The 20000-nt window shown below is 44.5% G+C and overlaps 1 protein-coding gene and 1 long non-coding RNA gene across 2 annotated transcripts; both read right to left on the bottom strand.

Annotated features, from left to right (window-relative positions):
• Positions 1-18: 18 nt before the first annotated feature.
• LOC119898235 (myeloid cell surface antigen CD33-like) lies at positions 19-1556 on the bottom strand. The gene is given in 4 exon segments (XM_038712421.1): positions 19-344; positions 540-917; positions 920-952; positions 1553-1556. Coding segments are annotated over 4 exon segments (741 nt in total).
• A 1268-nt stretch (positions 1557-2824) lies between these two features.
• LOC119897210 lies at positions 2825-14268 on the bottom strand. Its single transcript, XR_005443374.1, has 3 exons — positions 11914-14268; positions 4171-4268; positions 2825-3785 (listed from the first exon to the last, which is right to left on the bottom strand). It is a non-coding gene; the product is annotated as an uncharacterized LOC119897210 (long non-coding RNA).
• Between the last annotated feature and the right edge of the window lie 5732 nt (positions 14269-20000).

Genomic DNA, 20000 nt, shown 5'->3' with positions numbered 1-20000 from the left:
GATAACAGACAGTAGGTGCTACTCACAGGTCACATTCAGAGTCACTGTCTCCTCTGTAGTGATGTTTGTGAACCTGACCCTGCAGGTGACATTGGTGCCGTGGTGTTCAGCTGAAGAGTTAAACATCAAAGTTGAGCTGTGTCTTTGTGTGACAGCAGTCAGATTCTCAGTCTTGAAAGCAGTGATGTTTCCTGTGATGTGAGAGTCGTTCTGTCCTGGTCCTCTCCACAGCCAGGTGATTTCAGGATCAGATCCAGAGCAGAGACCAGGAGCAGTGCAGGTCAGTGTGGTCTGCTGTCCCTCTGTTAGTGGAGGAACCATAACTGTGGGCGTCTGGATCAGATCTAATGGGAGAGCAGTCCATGAGTGGAATCAGGTGAGCAGCATGATGATCATCATTCACTAACATTTGGGCCAAAACAATCAGATACTTTGTTGAACATTTCAATGGGTAAAAAAAACATTATTTATGCTCCATTAAGACTATGAATAGCACAACAATTAACTTCATTGTATATTTTTGTTGTAGCTCTACATACCTGTAACAGAGACAGTTGCTCTTGGAGAGAATGTAAATCCATCTTTCATCTTATGCTGGTTGTTACCAGTAACTCTAAGCTGATATGATCCAGAGTCTGACTCAGTGAGGTCACTGATGATGATGCTGCAGTTCTTCTGACTCACGTCAGGCTCCAATAGTGACACTCGTCCTTTAAACCCAGACTGAACTTTTCTGTTGTTCTTGTTAGTGTGGAATATCATGTCTGAATCAACACATCTTGGTTTAGATTGTTCACATTTGTACCAAATTATATTTTGGGGTGTGAAGCCATAACTAGTGGTGAAAGAACACGGTATCACAACACAGAGTCCAGCCTCTGCTGTTGTCTCTCCTTCATTAAGAGTGATACAGAATCACTTTGACAGCGTGTTCTTTTCTCCACTGATTCTCCTGTTAATGCAAACAGTGAGAGAAAAACAGGGATAAGGGATATTTACACTACAGACCTGCCAGACATTTGTATTGTTTTTGTTTTAAACTAACTGCTGTTGTCAGCAGAACTGAACAAACACCACAATGGGATTTCAGCATTTAACATATTCTTTATTCCCAATATTGATGGTAAAGAAAATAGTCATTTACATAACATTTAACTATTTATCCCAGAGTTTCAAAGTAAGTCAATAAATGCTGTAAGTAATGTTACTAATGATAAAAATAAAACATTTAATTCAGGGTGGAAAAACTAAATACTTGTAATTTTTTAAACCTTTAAATGACATGTATCCTGGCAAATTATTGCAAACATTGTCAATCACATCTTTAATGTTGGCATTACAGGAAGATTATAATAAAGAGGCATACCTGTGTCTGCATTTCTGCCTCTCACAGAAAAAAGCAAAGTCGCCAGGATGAGAACAAACATCCTGATTAGATGCTGTCAGGACAAACTTTACACTGAAAGTACAAAACATGTGTGGAACTGAACCAAAGGAAACTCCACAGCTGTATATTGCATCTTTCTATAGTTGCAAGATATATACACTTTACCCATGTATAGCTAAGCTTTTTTTTAATTCACAGAAAGGACTTTATAACATGTGTTCTCAAACGGTCTTTTATACTGTAAATTAATTTTACTAAAATAATCTCTACAAAAACTGCAGCTTTAGGCTTCCTGAATCTTTTACTAAATGCACCAACAAGCTCTCTTTTTCAGCACAGTCGACCCCTATACCAGCAAATCACAAACATCCAAAAGCATTTTGATATTAGTTTGATATTAATTAGGGAAGAATTAATCACTTTAGCAACTCCCATTCACTGTCCAAAAACTTATTTTAAAACATATTAGATCTTGTGTTTTACCTCTTTCGACCTCGTTCTCCGGCTCTCCTTCATGAACAGTGTTTAAGTTCTGAACTGACCCTTCCTCTCCTCACTTTTCTATTCCTTCCCTCTTTGTGCAACAACAAGGTTTCAGGAAGTCCCTAGACATTGCTGAGCAATATTTCTCCTGCCCAAACACTGGCAGGCTTTTACACGCATATAATCTCATAATATCACATTATGTGTATCTTATAACTAATTACACATTTACACCTTTAACAATGAATAATGATAAGAAAATGTTTTTTGTTTGCCCCTTTACCTCTCGATTACTGAAGTAATGTAAAACGTTTTGAAAAGAGAAGTAGGCCCTACTGTTAACGTGTGATTTTTGACATCTTGAGAAACCGACAAACCAGCACAAGCACAGAACACTTCTCCTAAAGTGTTTTTTTCTTGTGATATGTGTTTTGAAGTGTTAATATTGAACAACTGTATGTCAGCAATCCGCCACAACACACACTGCACACATACTGTGCATCGCTGTTGGGTCTCTTTATTACTAACTAATATCTACAGTGATGATGGTCAAATGAACATTGTTATTAGTCACGTATTAAAAACATACCTTAAGACAGATCAAGTGCATTAAGTACCAACAGAGTCATACAGAAATAATCTGCTTTCAGCATTTCCCCATTTCAACTGCAAGCAGCCTCTTTGAACTGGAAGCACTTCTGCACACTTATGTGCTTTTATGGTTTGTTGTGCAATATCTGTAGATACTGTCACCAGAAGAGTCACTGTACTTGTTAAAAAGGCCAGCAACACATGGAACCTTCCACCCCCTATCTTCAAGTGGTACTTTCCGCCCCCCTCTTAGAGTCGTATGTTCCGTCTGCCCAGTGCAGTTCACAGGCTGATGGAGAGATCTGAGAGTTCCAATGAAGTTACAAAAAGAGTGTTAATGTCTCTGTTTCCGACTGTGCGTCCATTGAACTGTAAGTACTTTAAGTTTCACATTATTATAGTTATAGTCTTCCCCTTTTCTTGTCTAAATCTTGCTCTAGCTCACTGTAGCTACTGTTAGTCATGTCAATTAGGCCCATTTACGAGCAAGTGAGTATCTACAGTGCTAGTTCTATATGTGTAGAGCTTGTGCTTAATGTAATTACATTCAATGCACCTTTTTATTATTAATAGCTGCCTAGCTGTCAACTGCTTTCTTTAATGAGATAATTTTAGAGTGGAAAAGTGGTCAAGGTGTGGAAAGGTGGTTAGCTGGCATCACTGTGGTGCTACCTTGTGGCCGTTCTAGGTATAGCGGTGTTTATTTAATTTTTTTTCTCATTTAGTTCTTAATAATGACTGGTTTAATGGGTTGTAATATGGTGCCTTACTCTGTATATTATTCCTCATTTCAGAACCACACACACACCTACCACAATTTGGCAATAAAGGAGTCTTAACTAGAAATTCTGGACTCTTTGTGACTTGACCCGTCAATTCGGTAGTGGGTGGTTGATTTTCTGAACCCAAGTATGTGAGTATGTGAGTAGTCAGCTCATCTCTTTCTTTCAGTACTGTTTATTCATTTAAACATTGCCTCAGTACCACTGTTTCTCAGTCTCTTTAATACAGTTTTTCTCCATTGCTTAAAAACTATAACCAGGCTTCTGAACTAAAATGATTGAGAAAACACTAACATTCGATATTGTTCACTCAATCAGCACAGGTGGAAACACAGATAGTTAAAATTGATAACACACTAATCAGAAGTTTCCACCAAACAAATAGATAAAAGGGCCAGAGTCAGTTACAGTTTTTTACAACTGCTTACACATAAAATCTTTACATGTCACCTCAAATCTCTAAAACCATTATCTATAGCAACTTTGACTGATACAGATACAGAATCCACTTTGACAGCGTGTTCTTTTCTCCACTGATGCTCCTGTTAATGCAAACAGTGAGAGAAAAACAGGGACAGATAATATTTATATTTTGACAACACACCATTTTAATAAACAATGAAGACATATACAGATACATATACTGTTTTTGTTTTATAACTGCTGTTGTCAGCAGAACTGAACAAATACAACAATGGAATTTCAGCATTTAACATATTTCTTTATCCCAAATATTGTTGGTAAAGAAAATAATCATTTAACTTACTATTAATTATTTATCCCAGAGTTTCCGGGTAAGTCAATAAATGCTGTGAGTAATGCTGCTAATGAGCTGGTAAATTCAGGGTGGAAAAACTAAATAACTTATTTGGAAGAACACATATCTTTAATGTTGGGTATCACAGCAAGATTATAATAAAGATGCACCTGTGTCTGCAATGCTGTCTCTCGCAGAGAAAAGCAAAGTCGCCCAGATGAGAACAAACATCCCGATTTGATGATCACTCCACAGGACAAACTTCACACTGAAAGTGCAGTAAACATGCAGAGACTGAACCAAAGGAAACTCCACAGCTGACATCTCAGATCTTAATACAGGATGTTGCATGTTCAGTTATTCCATAGTGAGGGGAATACACTTTACCCCAGGGTGTAACTGACCTTTTTCCTTAAGTTTGTAAAAGGACTTTAACATCTGGGCCCTGTTTCAGAAAGCATGCTTAACAAACGTCTCGGGTTACGTATGTAACCCTGGTTCCCCGAGAAGGGGAACGAGAGACTGCGTCGGTTACGACACTATGGGAACGCCTCTAGGCGAAGCAGGTCTGAACGTGAATGAAATCACTCCAATCCTATTGGCCTGTTGCTAGAACGGTAAGGTGTGACGGAATAACCGGAGGAGTATAAAGCACACCTGTACACACTCATCATTAGCTTAAACTATGAAGCAGGCGCTTCAGGCGGGGAGAGAGGTGCGGCGGACCGACGCAGTCTCTCGTTCCCCTTCTTGGGGAACCAGGGTTACATACGTAACCCGAGACGTTCCCCTTCGAGGGAACTCGAACTGCGTCGGTTACGACACTATGGGAACGAGATACCCACTAAACCGTGCCGAAAACCCCGCCTGCCCCTGTGTGCAATAAAGTGGCACGACTAAGAGGAGAGCGCATGAGTGCCAGGTGCCGAAGGAAGGTCAAGACTGTAAAACCGAATGAATGTGTGCGGAGTGGCCCAGCCAGCCGCTAAACAAACATCCTGCAAAGAGGCCCCGGAAAGGAGGGCTCGAGAGGCCGCCTTGCCTCTGGTAGAATGAGCCCTCACAGCCACAGGTGAAGGCAAACCGCGCACCTGATAGGCCAGGGAAATAGTCTGAACAATCCAGTTGCTAATAGTATGTTTGGATGCAGGGAGCCCGGCCCTGGGAGACCCAAAACACACTAGCAGCTGGTCAGCCTTCCTCCAACGGGAGGACCTCAGAGTGTAAATACTCAGTGCTCTGACAGGGCAGAGCAGATGAAGTCTCCCGTCCTCCGCCGTCACATGAGGTGGAGGATGAAATGCCTGCAGCACTGTGGACCCTGCCGCACAAGAAGGCACTTTAGGGATGTATCCTGAACGAGGGTGCAGGATAGCCCTAATATTCCCCGGGGCAAACTCCAGGCTTTGCGGGGAAACCGAAAGCGCTTGGAGCTCCCCCACCCTCCTCAGAGAGGTGATAGCAAGGAGAAAGGCCATCTTGAGGGTCAAGTGCTTAGCCTCAGCTGACTCCAGGGGTTTGAAGGGGGCCTCAGCCAAGATAGCCCCAAGAACCACTGCCAGATCCCAAGTGGGAACCTTGGACCGAGTCGCAGGTCTCATCCTCCGGGCACCACGGAGGAAACGTACAACCAAGGGAAGTTTCCCCAAGAACCCCTCCCTCAGAGGGGTGTGGAAAGATGAAAAGCTGCCACGTACACCTTGAGGGTGGAAGGGGAAAGACCAGCAGAGAACCGGTCCTGGAGGAACTCAAGTACCTGGACCACCGGGCAGGTAACAGGGTCCACCGACCGCTCCCTACACCAAGTGGAGAAAACACTCCACTTCAGGCCGTACATCCTCCGTGTGGACGGGGCCCTGGAGCTCAGGAGGGTCTCGACTGCTCCGGCTGTTAGACCCGCCTCTAGGTACTGTGCCCCCTCAGGGGCCAGACCCACAGTCGCCATATGGCGGGGCAAGGGTGAAGAACCCGGCCCTGCGCCTGGGACAGCAGGTCTCTCCTCAGAGGGACCCGCCACGGCGGGCCGTCCAGGAGCGACATGATGTCCGGGAACCACACCCGGGTCGGCCAGAACGGTGCTACGAGCAGTAGGCCGACATAGTCCTGGCGGACCCGCTCCAGAACCCCGGGAGCAGAGCGACTGGGGGAAAAGCGTACAGACGTAGCCTCGGCCACGAATGTACCATGGCGTCCAGACCCAACAGGGCTGGAGGAACGAGAGAAACCATAGCGGGCAGTGCGTAGTCTCTTGAGACGCAAACAGATCCACGTCTATGGGGCCGAACTCTTCGCACAAGAGCTCCACCACTTCAGGGTGAAGTCTCCATTCCCCGGGCCTCAGCCCCTGCCTCAACAGCAGGTCTGCTCCCTGATTCTGCGTCCCCGGGAGATACATCGCCCTGAGCGATAGTAACCTCTGCTGGGACCACAGGAGGATCTGACGCACCAGTCTGTCCAGAGGGCGCGAGCGCAGACCGCCCTGGTGATTCAGATAGGCCACCACCGCTGTGTTGTTCTCCTCGGAACGAACCAGGACGTGGTGGCCTTGGAGATCGGGCAGGAAACTCCTTAGAGCCTGGAACACCACCAACATCTCGAGACAGTTGATATGCCACTCGGATCGATGCACCTGCCAGGATCCCCTTGCAAAGCGGCCGTCCATGACCGCGCCCCAGCCCGTGAGGGAGGCGTCTGTCGAAATAACCAGCCGGCGACAAGACCCTCCCAACACGGGCCCCTGGGACAGGAACCAAGTTTCCTTCCAAACTGATAGGGAATGAAGACACTTGCGCGTAACCCAAACCAGACGGAGAGGATTCCCCTCGGGGAAAAACCCTTGTTCCTTAGCCACCACTGCAGGGGTCTCATGTGCAGCAGTCCAGATGGTATTACGCTGGACGCAGCCGCCAGGAGACCCAACACTCGTTGAAAGTGTTTCATAGTGATGGCGTGGCCTAACTTCACCCCTTTCACGGCAGCCAATATGGTGTCGACACGTGCCGGAGACAATTGTGCCCGCATCGTTGTCGAATCCCATGCAACCCCTAGGAACGTAGCCCGTAGGGTGGGCGCCAGCACGCTCTTCTGTGCGTTGAGCCTCAGCCCTAAATGCCGCAGACGAGCCAGAACGACATCTCGATGCCGAACCGCCAACTCTCGAGACTGGGCTAGGATGAGCCAGTCGTCGATGAAGTTGAAATCCGGATGCCCCGGAGCCTCAGCGGGGCCAGTGCTGCATCCATACACTTGGTGAATGTGCGAGGGGAAAGTGCCAGGCCGAATGGAAGAACCCGATACTGGTAAGCCACACCCCCGAAGGCAAACCTCAGGAACTTCCTGTGAGAAGGACGGATGGAGACCTGGAAATAGGCGTCCTTTAGATCTATCGTGACGAACCAATCCTCAGATTGGATGTGCGTCACGGTGGCGGGGATGATGAGCATCTTTAACCTGAATCTCCTCAGAGACTGGTTAGAACCCGCAGATCCAAAATAGGGCACGCAGCCCTCCGTCCTTCTTGGGGACTATGAAGTACCGGCTGTAGAACCGGCGTCTCTGTCTGGGGGGGAGACACGTTCCACGGCCCCTTTCCTCAGCAGAGTACAAACTCCTGTCCCAACACCGGACCTTGCTCCGGGCGGACCACAGTCCAAACCACCCCCTCTCTTCTGTTGAATTTGGAGGCGGGTTTTGAACTGTAGATACCCATCTATGGCAGTGCGCAGGACCCGCGGAGAAATGTTCGTCAGGCTCCGCCAAGCGTCTGCAAAGTCTGCCAACGGAACCAGCCCCTCGGGGCTGGTGGTCGGTGTCTCGTGTGATCTTCTGGTGGACCCCTGAAGCCCCAGAACGGCAGGGGGGAGCCGCCGAAGATCCACGGTGAGTTAGTCGGGATGCCGTCCGCCTGCAGACCCTCGGGGCAGGCAGTACGGCGCGGACTCGATGGTGGCAGGTGCGTCCTGAACGTGTAAACGGCGGGATAACATCACCTGTTGCCACGGCGGAGGGGACCTCGGTCGGCCTCCGGGGGGGGGGGGGGGGGGGGGGAGGGGAGAAAGACTCCCCTACCCCGGTCTTCCCTGAGCTCCGTCGGGACTGGATGACGGTCCTCAGATCGCGTCTCTCAGACGGCTGAGGGTGAGAGCGCCGTCTCGCTGCCCCAGCTCCTCGGGGGGCCCCCGAGAAGCGACACTCTGCTTCCTCTCCTCTCCGTAGGAGCTCGTAGAGGGAAGGGACCTACGCCTGGCAGCCTCAGCTGCCTTGGGTCCAGACCGGCGAGGGAGGTACTGGCGGAACGCTTCGCACTGCGTCTAACGCTTCGTGGTTCTGCGAAGCTCCGCCAGATCTTCCTCGGAGGGACCCCCCCTCTGAACCATCTCCTGTAGCAGGTTGGCTTGGTAGGCTTGAAGCACCGTGGTGTGCAAGCTCGCACCTGCCTGGCCTGCTGCCATGTACGCCTTCCCCACGAGCGTGGATGTGGTGAGACATGGTTTGGATGGTAACGCCGGCTTCTCCAGGGAGGAGGCAAGTCGAGGGGAGAGATAGCTCGCAAGCTCATCCTCCACCCGAGGCATCCTCCCATAACCACGGTCCCTAACCCCTATCACATTACTGTAGTTCAGTGATCGGGGTGTGGAAAGCCATGTAGAGAAGGGTCTGCCCCATGATTACTCAGTTCATCATGTAAATCAGGAAAGAATGGCAGAGACCGGCGTGGAGGTGGCGTGTGGTGCTTAAGAAATCTTTCATCAAGCTACCACTAGCCTGTGGTGTCTGCTCCTCCCGTGCCACGGCTCTAGTCACCACCTCCAGCAGCACGTCATAGTCGGGCGCGGCCAGATGACGCCGCCCCGACACCCGGAAGTCATCGTCACTGCGCTGAGCACGTCCGCCTCCTCGGAGTCGGATTGCTGCAGCGTCTCCGGATCCAAAACCGCGAGCGGGAGAAGCCGAGAATGGGCTCCCGAACGAGGAAAGGAAGCGTCGGAGCCAGCGGATGAAGGTCGGGAAAAAGCCTCAGCCGTCCCGAAATCCTCCGACAGATCACGCTGTGAACCCATGAGTGAAGCCGCCGGGCCGCCTCAGCGGCCGCAGGGCCCGCGCCACGGGGAAAACACATCCGGCCATCCTCGGAAAAGAGAGCCATGCTATACCTCAGTACCCGCACGGAAAGGGCTTTGCAACGGGCGCAGGCAGCCCCCTCGAGAGCTGCCCGTGCGTGCTCCATCCCCAAACATGAGACACACATCTCATGAGAATCTCCATCCGTGATGTACCGAGGGCAAGGAAAAACACACCTTCTGTACATCTGGTTGCCGGACATGCTGGTAGACTTCTTCTTCAGGTAAGACATACTGCTTGTAGGACTGGAGCTTTCTTCAAACAACATACAGAGCGCCTGCTGAATAAAAAAAAGCTAATGATGAGTGTGTACAGGTGTGCTTTATACTCCTCCGGTTATTCCGTCACACCTTACCGTTCTAGCAACAGGCCAATAGGATTGGAGTGATTTCATTCACGTTCAGACCTGCTTCGCCTAGAGGCGTTCCCATAGTGTCGTAACCGACGCAGTTCGAGTTCCCTCGAAGGGGAACTCTGAGCTTATCCCTGAGCTCTGAGTTGATTGAGCTTGAGGTGGGAAACTCTGAATTTCGGTTCCAGAACAGCTGATCAGAATAAGTTCAATCAACCCTGAGTGTTTTTGATGGAAGCCCATGCGATACTACGATTCATCATGGCAACGGGTAAACAAAGGCAGAGTCTCCATTTTAATCGGGTAGAGCTAGTGATATGAATGCGTGCCAACGCGGACCATGATAGGCTACTATACAGCGTTGCTCATTCATCATTTACCAGACAGGAATTTCCTTAATGAATGATAAAGTGCTGCAGCCCATTACATTCGGCTATATTTATTAAGCTGTAACCCGACGGGACAAAATGCCGGTGGCAATCGCTTACCTAATTATGAAAATAGGTAGGCCTATGGATCAAATACACAGTTTACTCGTGGACCTGTGATTGTAAAGTCAGTCATACCCAACAGGTTAGCTGATGAATTGTTTTTATAGTGGAAAATGTGTCTATAGGTTTAAGTTTTAGATGTCTATTTTACATTAATAAATCTTGCTCATTTTGTATCATTTATTAATGCTGTCAAAACAAATTCAGACTATCAGCAGGTAATGATGAAAAACTCACATTTAAACCTTATTTAGGCCTGTTTGTTTCAGCTGCACCACAGTCATCTTCACTCAGAAATAGTCACATTATCTCCAGTTGATAATGACGATAGGAATGTTCCAATCTGTGCAACTAGTCTACAATATGAAAGATTACTGTTCATTGGTCAGTTTTATAGGTAACATATTGAACAGTGATTACTGCAGTAATTTAGCACACAGTAAGTGTTTTCAGTGCGACTGTCCACAGAGTCAGGAAGAGGACATAGCTGAGGATAAATCCACAATGTGCAGAGATCTGTCCATACATCGATGACAGATTGATCATGTTTGCATGAAAAACTAATAGCCTATCTAACCGGGATTTTAAAGTTTTTAAAGATGTAAATGCGTTCAAATATGTGCTTTGATATCGACAGAATGAGGAAATTAAACTGTTTCAGACAGCCGCCTCATGCCGCATTCAGACCAAACGCGAATTTTCGCCTTGCGACGCTTTCCTCGCGTGAGTACATTCGCTGCAAGTGTTCGCACACAACGCGAGAAGGCAATTTTACCGCTATAGCGTGAATAAACATTAAACAACAAACTCGCCATTACTGTATGAACCCAAAGTAAACCTTTTGCTGTGATTAAATAGCAATAAACGGATTAAACTGATGCCGAATTAACTACAACATGATGCAGATTTGTTAAACATATGAATTCATGCTTTGTCAGGTCTGTCAGCAAGACAGCAAGACAACAACTTCTAAAATGTTTGTTTTCTCAATGGAGTTTGGATAGATCAGGGCTATGCTATGCTGACTTGGTCCCAGTAAAGTACGATAGCTGGAATAAAGTTACAGACACATGTTTTCTGAACTCACCAGGTAGTTCAACCTCCTTGCTTTCTTTTCTCCAAGTAATGTCCAGTTTTGTCCGGTTTTTATATAAATATGAAGTCGTAGTCCAACAGAGCTAATGACGCTAACAACAACCCCGGAATAAGATGTGCACGGAAGGTAGCTGCTGAGAATCTCCAGTGAAGACAAATCAACGTTGAAATCCCAAAAACTAAAGTAAAAATCTAATTTAATAAAAGCGGTAACTCCGAGCTCCTCCCGCGAGTAAACGGCGTAGTTGTCAGAGCAGAATCCAACCGAGTACGGGTGTTTATTTGTCCAGTGGTTGCAGCGCTGCTCCCTGCTCCTCTCCCTCAAGTTTAGCAGCTCTCAGCCGGCCAGCAGATTTTCAATCCCCTGCTCTGCCTGGCCCTCTCCATGCAACCCTCTGAAGCCCCAGGCTCCGCGGGAGGGGAGGAGTCAGAGACAAACTGATGGTTTTCCAACTTATCATCCTCCTCCTGAAGAGGTTAGGTTCACAGCATCAGTTGCCGGAGTTACTGATCTAGGGATTATCTGATCTCGCTCTCCGAAACGGAAAACTCAGTTTCCCTTGCAGGCTTAACATACTCAGAATTTTCACTAATCCAGCTTTCTGAAATGGGGCCCTGTTCTCAAAAAGTCTTTTGTACTGTAAATTAACTTTAACACAATAATCTCTACAACAAATGCAGCTTTGGGCTCCCTGACTCATTTACTAAAGCAAACTAAAGCACTCTTCTCCAGCACAATTGACCACTCAAGATCAAAAAGTATTTTGATATTATTTTGATATTAGTTAGGGAAGAATTAATCACTTTAACAACTTGTCCAAAAACTTATTTTAAAAACAGATCTTGTGTTTTACCTCTTTCGACCTCGTTCTCCGGTTCTCCTTCATGAACAGTGTTTAAGTTCTGAACTGACCCTTCCTCTCCTCACTTTTCTATTCCTTCCCTCTTTGTGCAACAACAAGGTTTCAGGAAGTCCCTAGACATTGCTGAGCAATATTTCTCCTGCCCAAACACTGGCAGGCTTTTACACACTTATAATTTTGCAATATCACATTATGTGTATCTTATAACTAATTACACATTTACACCTTTAACAATGAATAATGAAAAGAAAATGTTTTGTTTGCCCCTTTACCCTCTCGATTACTGAAGTAATGTAAAACGTTTTGAAAAGAGAAGTAGGCCCTACTGTCAATGTGCGATTTTTGTCATCTTGAGAAACCGACAAACCAGCACAAGCATGGAACACTTCTCCTAAAGTGTTTTTTTCTTGTGATGTGTGTTTTGAAGTGTTAATATTGATCAACTGTATGTCATATATAACTTACTCTAAAAATCGCTTCAGCAATCCACAACACACACTGCACACATACTGTGTATCGCTGTTGGGTCTCTTTATTACTAACTAATATCTACAGTGATGATGGTCAAATGAACATTGTTATTAGTCACGTATTAAAAACATACCTTAAGACAGATCAAGTGCATTAAGTACCAACAGAGTCATACAGAAATAATCTGCTTTCAGCATTTCCCCATTTCAACTGCAAGCAGCCTCTTTGAATTGGAAGCACCTCTGCACACTTATGTAGATACTTTCTCCAGAAAAGTCACTGTAGTGTTTATTCATTTAAACATTGCCTTGGTACCACTGTTTCTCAGTCTCTCTAATAATTTACCGTGGTACCATATTCTAACTATTTTTAGCAAAGAACTGGCTACAGTTTGGTCTCAATAATTTACTGGTCAAAAATCTAATTTTGTTTATATAGCTCAATATCACAAATTTACCTATGCATGTGACACTTTCTATTCTTATGCTGGGTACACACCAAAGGATTTTTTACATCTTATAAGATTTTCAAAATGTGATAGACCACAAACATGAGGAGAAAAAATCCTAGATTTAACAGTTTTGCTCCTATAGTGCTGTCTTTGTCACATCATGGCACACCACACACAAACAGATTTTCAACCCGAGTCTAGAATACAGGAAATCTCGCGAAATCTCACTTCAGAATAAGCATGGCGGACGATATGCAGGAAGAAATTGCGACGTTGAACAAACATTCTTGCTGTTGCCACAAATCTACAAGCTGATCCTCCATCTCTGCTGTCCACATTAATTTCACCTTGTGCTGCGCCATGACTGTGTTTCTTATGCTCCTCGGGGATCCCCCCCACACATCAGGATTTCTGATCAGCGGACGTGCCCCGAAATATTCAACATGATGAATATTTACGATTCCTATATCTAGATGTGTTGGGAAATCTACAAAAGCACTCCAGCAGAGCTTTTCACTACCAACAACCATATTTCTGCTGGAACAGCTGGTAAGGTTGCATTACTATGTTATGTGGGCGACGTAAGTTACAGGGACTGAAACCGGTGATAAAGCTTTGTACCTGAGCATTGGTATAACAACAATACATCTAAATTATACATTACGAAGCAAACAGCGGCAGATCTGTGCTAATTTATCTGGCTGCTCCTGCCTTGCATTATTATAGGCTAGTAAAAACAAATCTTTCCACATTTGCTTTGTACCATTACATCATTTCTTGCAAGCTAAATCAGCACTTTGACATTTTACTGGTGGTTCACAGGATAGTAATATGGGTCGCATTAGCTGGTTAAGTAATGTGGAAAGCCATAATTTTGCACCGGATAATGTTAGTTACAGCTCGGTGTCTAACTTGTCTAACTCAAGCACAACATCACACTGTGTTTGACATTCTTTGCAGTAATTTTAGTTTACCTGTCCAATAGGATGAAAGCCAACTCTGTGTTGGTTTTGTCAGTCTCAAAACCGAGCACAGGTCCTTCCATGACTCAAGCATTTCTGATGTTGACTGTGTTTTCACCATACATCGATTTGATTCTCCTTTGGCCTGATGGGCTTCAGCACATAAAACTTTGTTATTTTTTTTTAATTCTCATTTATTTATTTAAAAAGGGCAAGCGTACAGTAAAACATAAACATTACCATTTGATGCACTGTACCAGATTGTAGCTTCAAGCTAATTCACATCTGCAGTCCATTGGCAGGTTGTGGGTAAAAGCAACATAATAATAAATAAATGTGCTAAGGCTGACCAGTTCATTAGAATGTCACTAAAACTTTATTGGTTTTTTTATCGTTACATGGAGTTTATGATGGATTTTTTGTTGGAGTCTGTGTTTTGCTGGGTTGTTTAATGGTGTTAGTGCACTGCATTGCGTTAGCAGCAATGTTGTCACTGTAGTCTGCAAGAGACCGGGGAGAGCAATTTGTAGCTAGAACCTGAGCCGATTCCTTCACATAAGAAGCAGAACAGTAGCTGCTTTGTGGTAAGCAACAGCGAAAACAAGTGTGTTGTTCATTTCTAAGTCAGGTTACAGCCCGTTGACAACAAGGCAGTAAAAAAGTGATTCATAAGTGATTTAATTGGAAAAACTACATATAGCCCATAGCCGTCAGTAAGTTAGAAGCTGATTAAATGAACATTAATAGCTTAAACAAAATGCTTTATTTGCACATTTTATTTTATAATGTATAGTTTCTATGTTATTTAATGGAGCTGTGAGTCTGAGTTTTTGCATGTAAGTTAACATTAAAGTTAATTTATGTTTGCAGGCAGTCTTCTTGATTTTTATTTTAACTGGCTTTTCTGTTCTCTTATTTTCACAAGGTGGGAGCTCAGCCATATTGTGGGACCAAGACCATCTTCAGGATTCCAACCTGTAAAACTGTAAGTCCATTATTACTAACTAACATAACGTTATCATGGCCCATTATTGTAGAATGGCCCACTAAAATTACTAGATATATTTACATTTAGTTAGTGATTTATTGGATTTAAGATACTCTGAACTTGGTTTAAGCCATTTGCTATATTAAACATTTTACATGACAGCTAAAGATGAGCTTAATTAGTAGATAAAATTATTGCTTGTGGCAGCTTGTTGGTATGCTTCGGTAAAACAGACCTGTATTATGAGTTACTATAAGTTATGATGGTCTAAGAACGTATATTTGAGAATAGTTGTGAATAAAACCAAAATTGTGTGTCTTGGTCCTCCTGTCACTAGAAATGAGAGTAAGTGTCCAATTTTTCCATTGACTCCCAGACTAAAATTGGATAGGAAAAAGTCTCTGAAAATACACCTGTCTGTACTCTAACTTATAGATAGGAGGGTGATGATTGAATACTCAAAGACTTGACATCAAAGCACTCACAGAAGTCATGTACATGTCCCTTACTGTGTCTGAGTCCACCATGTACCAAAATTCCCACCAAGTCACATTCAAAGGTATTGATTGTCTTGTGTAATCAGAGTGCAGATTAGCCTTTATAGATTCACTCAAAGGTGTTCAGATAATGTGAATTTCTGTACCAGTGATTGTTTTGTGTATTTCATTTTTTGCAGGAGAATCACAACTGCTGTCACCACTGCCCACCACCATCCTCATCACCTGGCTCCCCCCACCCCCTCCATCCTCACCTATCTAACATCACCACCATTACTTCTCCGATGCTGACATCCCCAGAACACCTACAGTGAGAAATTGTTTTGTGAAGATTCTTTTGTGTATTGCAATGTGTCTTGACAGGATAACTGTGGCCTGGTTGAATGTTGAGCCAACAATTTCCTGGATTTTTGATTAGTTGTTATTTATTCTGATGATCTTTATGGAGAATGTCATGTTTAGCATGTGGGCGAGATGGTTGATGGCCCATATTTTCGACTAGTTGGATGGAAACACATCTATTTCAGTATTTTCTTATCTTCAAACTGGCTTTTCTAGTTTCAGTGGCTAGTTATAGGGAAATAATTTTAGAGAACCCCTTTTTATACATTGATTACTGACTGCCTACGACATTGTTAGATTATCAGTTTCAAAACAGATCTCTTTATATATGTGTTATTATGACTGTATTATTCTACTTGTGCAATAAACAATCTGCTTTTTGTGCAGTTAAGTCTTCAAATGTCCTTTGTCTTATTTTACATGAACAGCTAAATAACAGTATTTTATTCGTTATAATACTGTAAAAAACAGTAAATACAGTAAATTTTAAATTGTACTTAAAAATAACAAAGGCTACTGTACCAAATATTAACATTGATTTTCTCAGGTGTTCAAATACTTATTTGCAGCTGTATCATACAAATAAATAGTTAAAAAATCATACATTGTGATTTCTGGATATTTTTTTTTAGATTATGTCTCTCACAGTGGACATGCACCTACGATGACAATTTCAGACCCCTCCATGATTTCTAAGTGGGAGAACTTACAAAATAGCAGGGTGTTCAAATACTTATTTTCCTCACTGTACATCAATATAGTCCATCACAGTAACAATGTCCTTTCTAGCACGGAGCACAAACAACACCAGTTTATTCACTAGTCAGGTTATGGATGAAATGGCATGATCAAGCGGAGGGCATGCAAAGGACACAAAGAGGAGGGGCAGGCAGTCAGGGAATTTGCAGATTGTATAAATGTTCTAGTATTAAGGTTATGGTGGCCATTTCATTAGCTATATAACCCCATTTAAGCAGTGAGCCACCTGTAAGTTTTTCATTGTCAAACGTGCAAAAGGAGGGGAAAAAGAGAAGGAACTGTAATTGCTCCACTGTGCTTTAGATAACAGAATTGTTTAAAATGGTTGCACAATCTGATCATCTCATTATGATACAATAGCGCATCTCTGTCCATGAACAATGTAGTCAATTTTGTTATTGTCCCACTGTACAGAACTAGTTATCAGAATTATTTTATAATCCCTGAAAACCAATTCCTCCTTTATGTCTTGCTGTCATGTAATTAAATGCACAAACTATGTGATGGTCACAGTTAGTTATTTTCAGCTATTAATAATGAATAACAGCAGCTACAACAACTAGAAACTAGAACCAGAAACAGTTATATTGCATATTTGCATTTTCTATAGTAAATTGTAATGCATTATAGTTTGCACAGTGGGCTGTATACTATTTGTCCCTGTGACTTTGTGGGATCACCTTGTGGCTAACATGTACATGGTGAAGTGGAGGAAAAAGCCCTCAACTCCTTCAGAGGAACAGCACCCAGCCACTGGTACAGATATGTGGATGACATTTGGGTCAAAAAAAAAACCCAGGAAGTGCAAGCCTTCACAGAACATATCAACTCCGTGGACAGTAACATTCACATTAATTCATTTAGCTGACGCTTTTATCCAAAGCGACTTACAATTGCTATACATGTCAGAGGTCGCACTGCAACTAGGGGTTAAGTGTCTCGCTCAGGGACACAATGGTGGATGTCTCACAGTGAGAACTGAACCCAGGTCTCCCACACCAAAGGCAAGTATCTTATCTATGCGCCACCACCACCGTAAGATCAAGTTCACACGAGAAGATGTGCAAAGAAGAAACAGAACCACCTGAAGGGGGCACTCGGCTACCCTAAATGGACTTTGTGAAAACAGCCACAAAATCCAGGAAGAACACTACAGGGGATGAGGAGGAGAAGGTCAAACGCAACAACATTGTGATTCCATACGTGTCTAGACTATAGAGAAACTCAGGAGGATTTTCAACAAACACGACATCCCTGTGTTTATTAAACCCAAGAACTTGCTAAGACAGATACTGGTCCTCCCCAAAGACCGCACACCCAATCACAAGGAAAGCAATCTAGTGTATGCAATCCAATGCAGTGATTAATGCACAGACCTGTATATTGTGGAAACTACCACTACACAAACGCATGGCTCAACAAAGAAGGCTAACTTCTCAGGTCAAGACTCAGCAGTTTACTTACATCTGAAGGACAGAGAACACTCGTTTGAGGATCACCAGGTGCACATTTTAGACAGAGAAGATGGATGGTTTGAAAGAGGTGTCAAGGAAGTCATTTACAATGCATGCATCATTTCCCAGGAAACTGAACAAGCATTTCCAATTGGCCTCAGGTGAAGATACCAACGATGGTTGTTCAGACTCTGTCATTAAAACAGCCAGGAACACTAACGAACCAGCGGTATCGACGATCCTAGCTGTCAGTCAGAACTGAAGAAGTCTCTTGGATGAGGGACGAAACGTCTTCTAGTTTTTCTTCTACAAAGTCCAGTTGCCCTTGACCTTAACCTTTGTTGGATAACTATGACCTGGAAGACTGAGAACCTTCACAGACATTTTTCTTTTTGTGTTTTTAGTGTAATATCTTATGTCAAGACAGCTTCAGTACAAGCCAAACAGATTGTTTCTATTAGCGCAACCGCTAACATCCAGGACACCGTGCTATGGGACCCCTCTGCCCTTCCAAGGCTTTCCTCCTGCTCGACGCTGAAGCATCAGTCAACCTGGGCTGAAGTGGTGGTTAAGTGGCTCGGACAGGGCTGCCTCTCCTCCGCACATCGGCCTCTCCAACCGCTATGCAGCCCTGTCTGACGACACTCCAGTCCTTCCAGCGGATGCACCTGCGGCTTGAAGTCTCCCTGATACGAATCTCTTTCGACGGATAGTGCCTGCCGACATTGTAGCATTTCTGCCACCGGCAAACCGTGATCAGCTGGGCCGCCGGTCTGCCGCTGGGCCTGATCGGCGGCCGTCATCCCGGTCAAAAACCTCCGCTTCCCGACGTAGGATCCTGAAGGAGACTGTGCTCAGACGCTCCGGAGGCCGTCTCTACCCTGCACCGTCGGGTAGCCCTTCTCTCAGGTCTGTTACTGCACACACTCCATCCTCAGTCCGCACGCAGTGTTGAAGCAGATTCTGCTCAGTCCTGCTCTGGAACCCCACAACCGGCATCTCCTCGTCCCCTTTTCTCCCCAACCACACTAATAATTGGTGACTCCATAACCAGAAACATCTGTTGCTTTAACGCTACCACTCACTGCTTCCCCGGTGCCACCACGGCTGACATTTAAAAAAAACTCCAGGACCTAATGCCATCGCTCCCGTCCTCCATCAAAAGAGTGATAGTCCATGTGGGAACAAATGACAGCTCTTCAGCTGTCTGTCTGTCTTTTTAACTTTTTAAAGCAGTGTGGAAAGTTCGTTTTTATCTCTGGTCCCATTCCCACAGTTGGTCGCGGTGCTGGCCGCTTCCGTAGACTCCTTGGCCTCCACAACTGGCTCCAATCCACCTGCAGGGCTCACCGTGTGTGTTATGTCGATAACTTTAATATTTTCTGGCAAAGAATGTCTCTTTTTAAGACAGACAGACTTCACCCAAACAAACGGGGCTCAGAAATGTTAGCTGCTCACATACAGCATGTGGTGCGAATGACTAATCATTCATGCAGCACACCTGGACACACCACCGGTCACTGAACATAACTCTGCCTCACTGCCACTAAGAACTGTCTTCACCTGCTGGCATGTAAAGCCGTCTGCTCCCAGCGCTGTTCCAAAGACTTCTATTCCTGTCATCATCACGCATAGACCAGTAAACCGAAATGTGCACATCCCACACAGCAATCATAGTAATCTTATAAGGATTAGGACAACTGCACCAACTCCAGATTTTATGTTTTTAACTGAATCCTGGTTGCAAATAAATGACTAGCCAGCTAGCTGAACTGTGTCCGCCTCAATATGATTGTTTTAGTCAACCGAGGGTCAGTGGTCGTGGTGGTGGGCTAGTGAGCGTGTATAGGAAAAATGTTAAATGTCATCAAGTACGCTGTGATGAATTGAACTCCTTTGAAGTTCTCACTCTTAAAGTTGGAGAGGTGCAACCTATCATATTTGTTATAATTTATCGCCCCCCAAAACCGCCTGGAGGATTTTTATCAGAACTTCCTGAATTTTTATCTGCTCTGGTTTTAAATAATGACAGAGTTGTTTTTGTGCCAATTTTAATATTCATGTTGATGAATGCAACTTTTTAAATATGGCCACTTCTTTTAACTTCAAACAACATGTCAAAGTGCAAACACATAACCGTGGTCATACACTGGA

The sequence above is a fragment of the Micropterus salmoides genome, unplaced genomic scaffold (genome assembly GCF_014851395.1).
Source record: "Micropterus salmoides isolate LMB-PRFRI ecotype aquatic unplaced genomic scaffold, ASM1485139v1 Ms_hic_scaffold_11, whole genome shotgun sequence".
Taxonomy (NCBI): Eukaryota; Metazoa; Chordata; class Actinopteri; order Centrarchiformes; family Centrarchidae; genus Micropterus; species Micropterus salmoides.
Note: the sequence above shows the minus strand (reverse complement) of the source record. Positions and strands in the feature narration are given on the sequence as shown.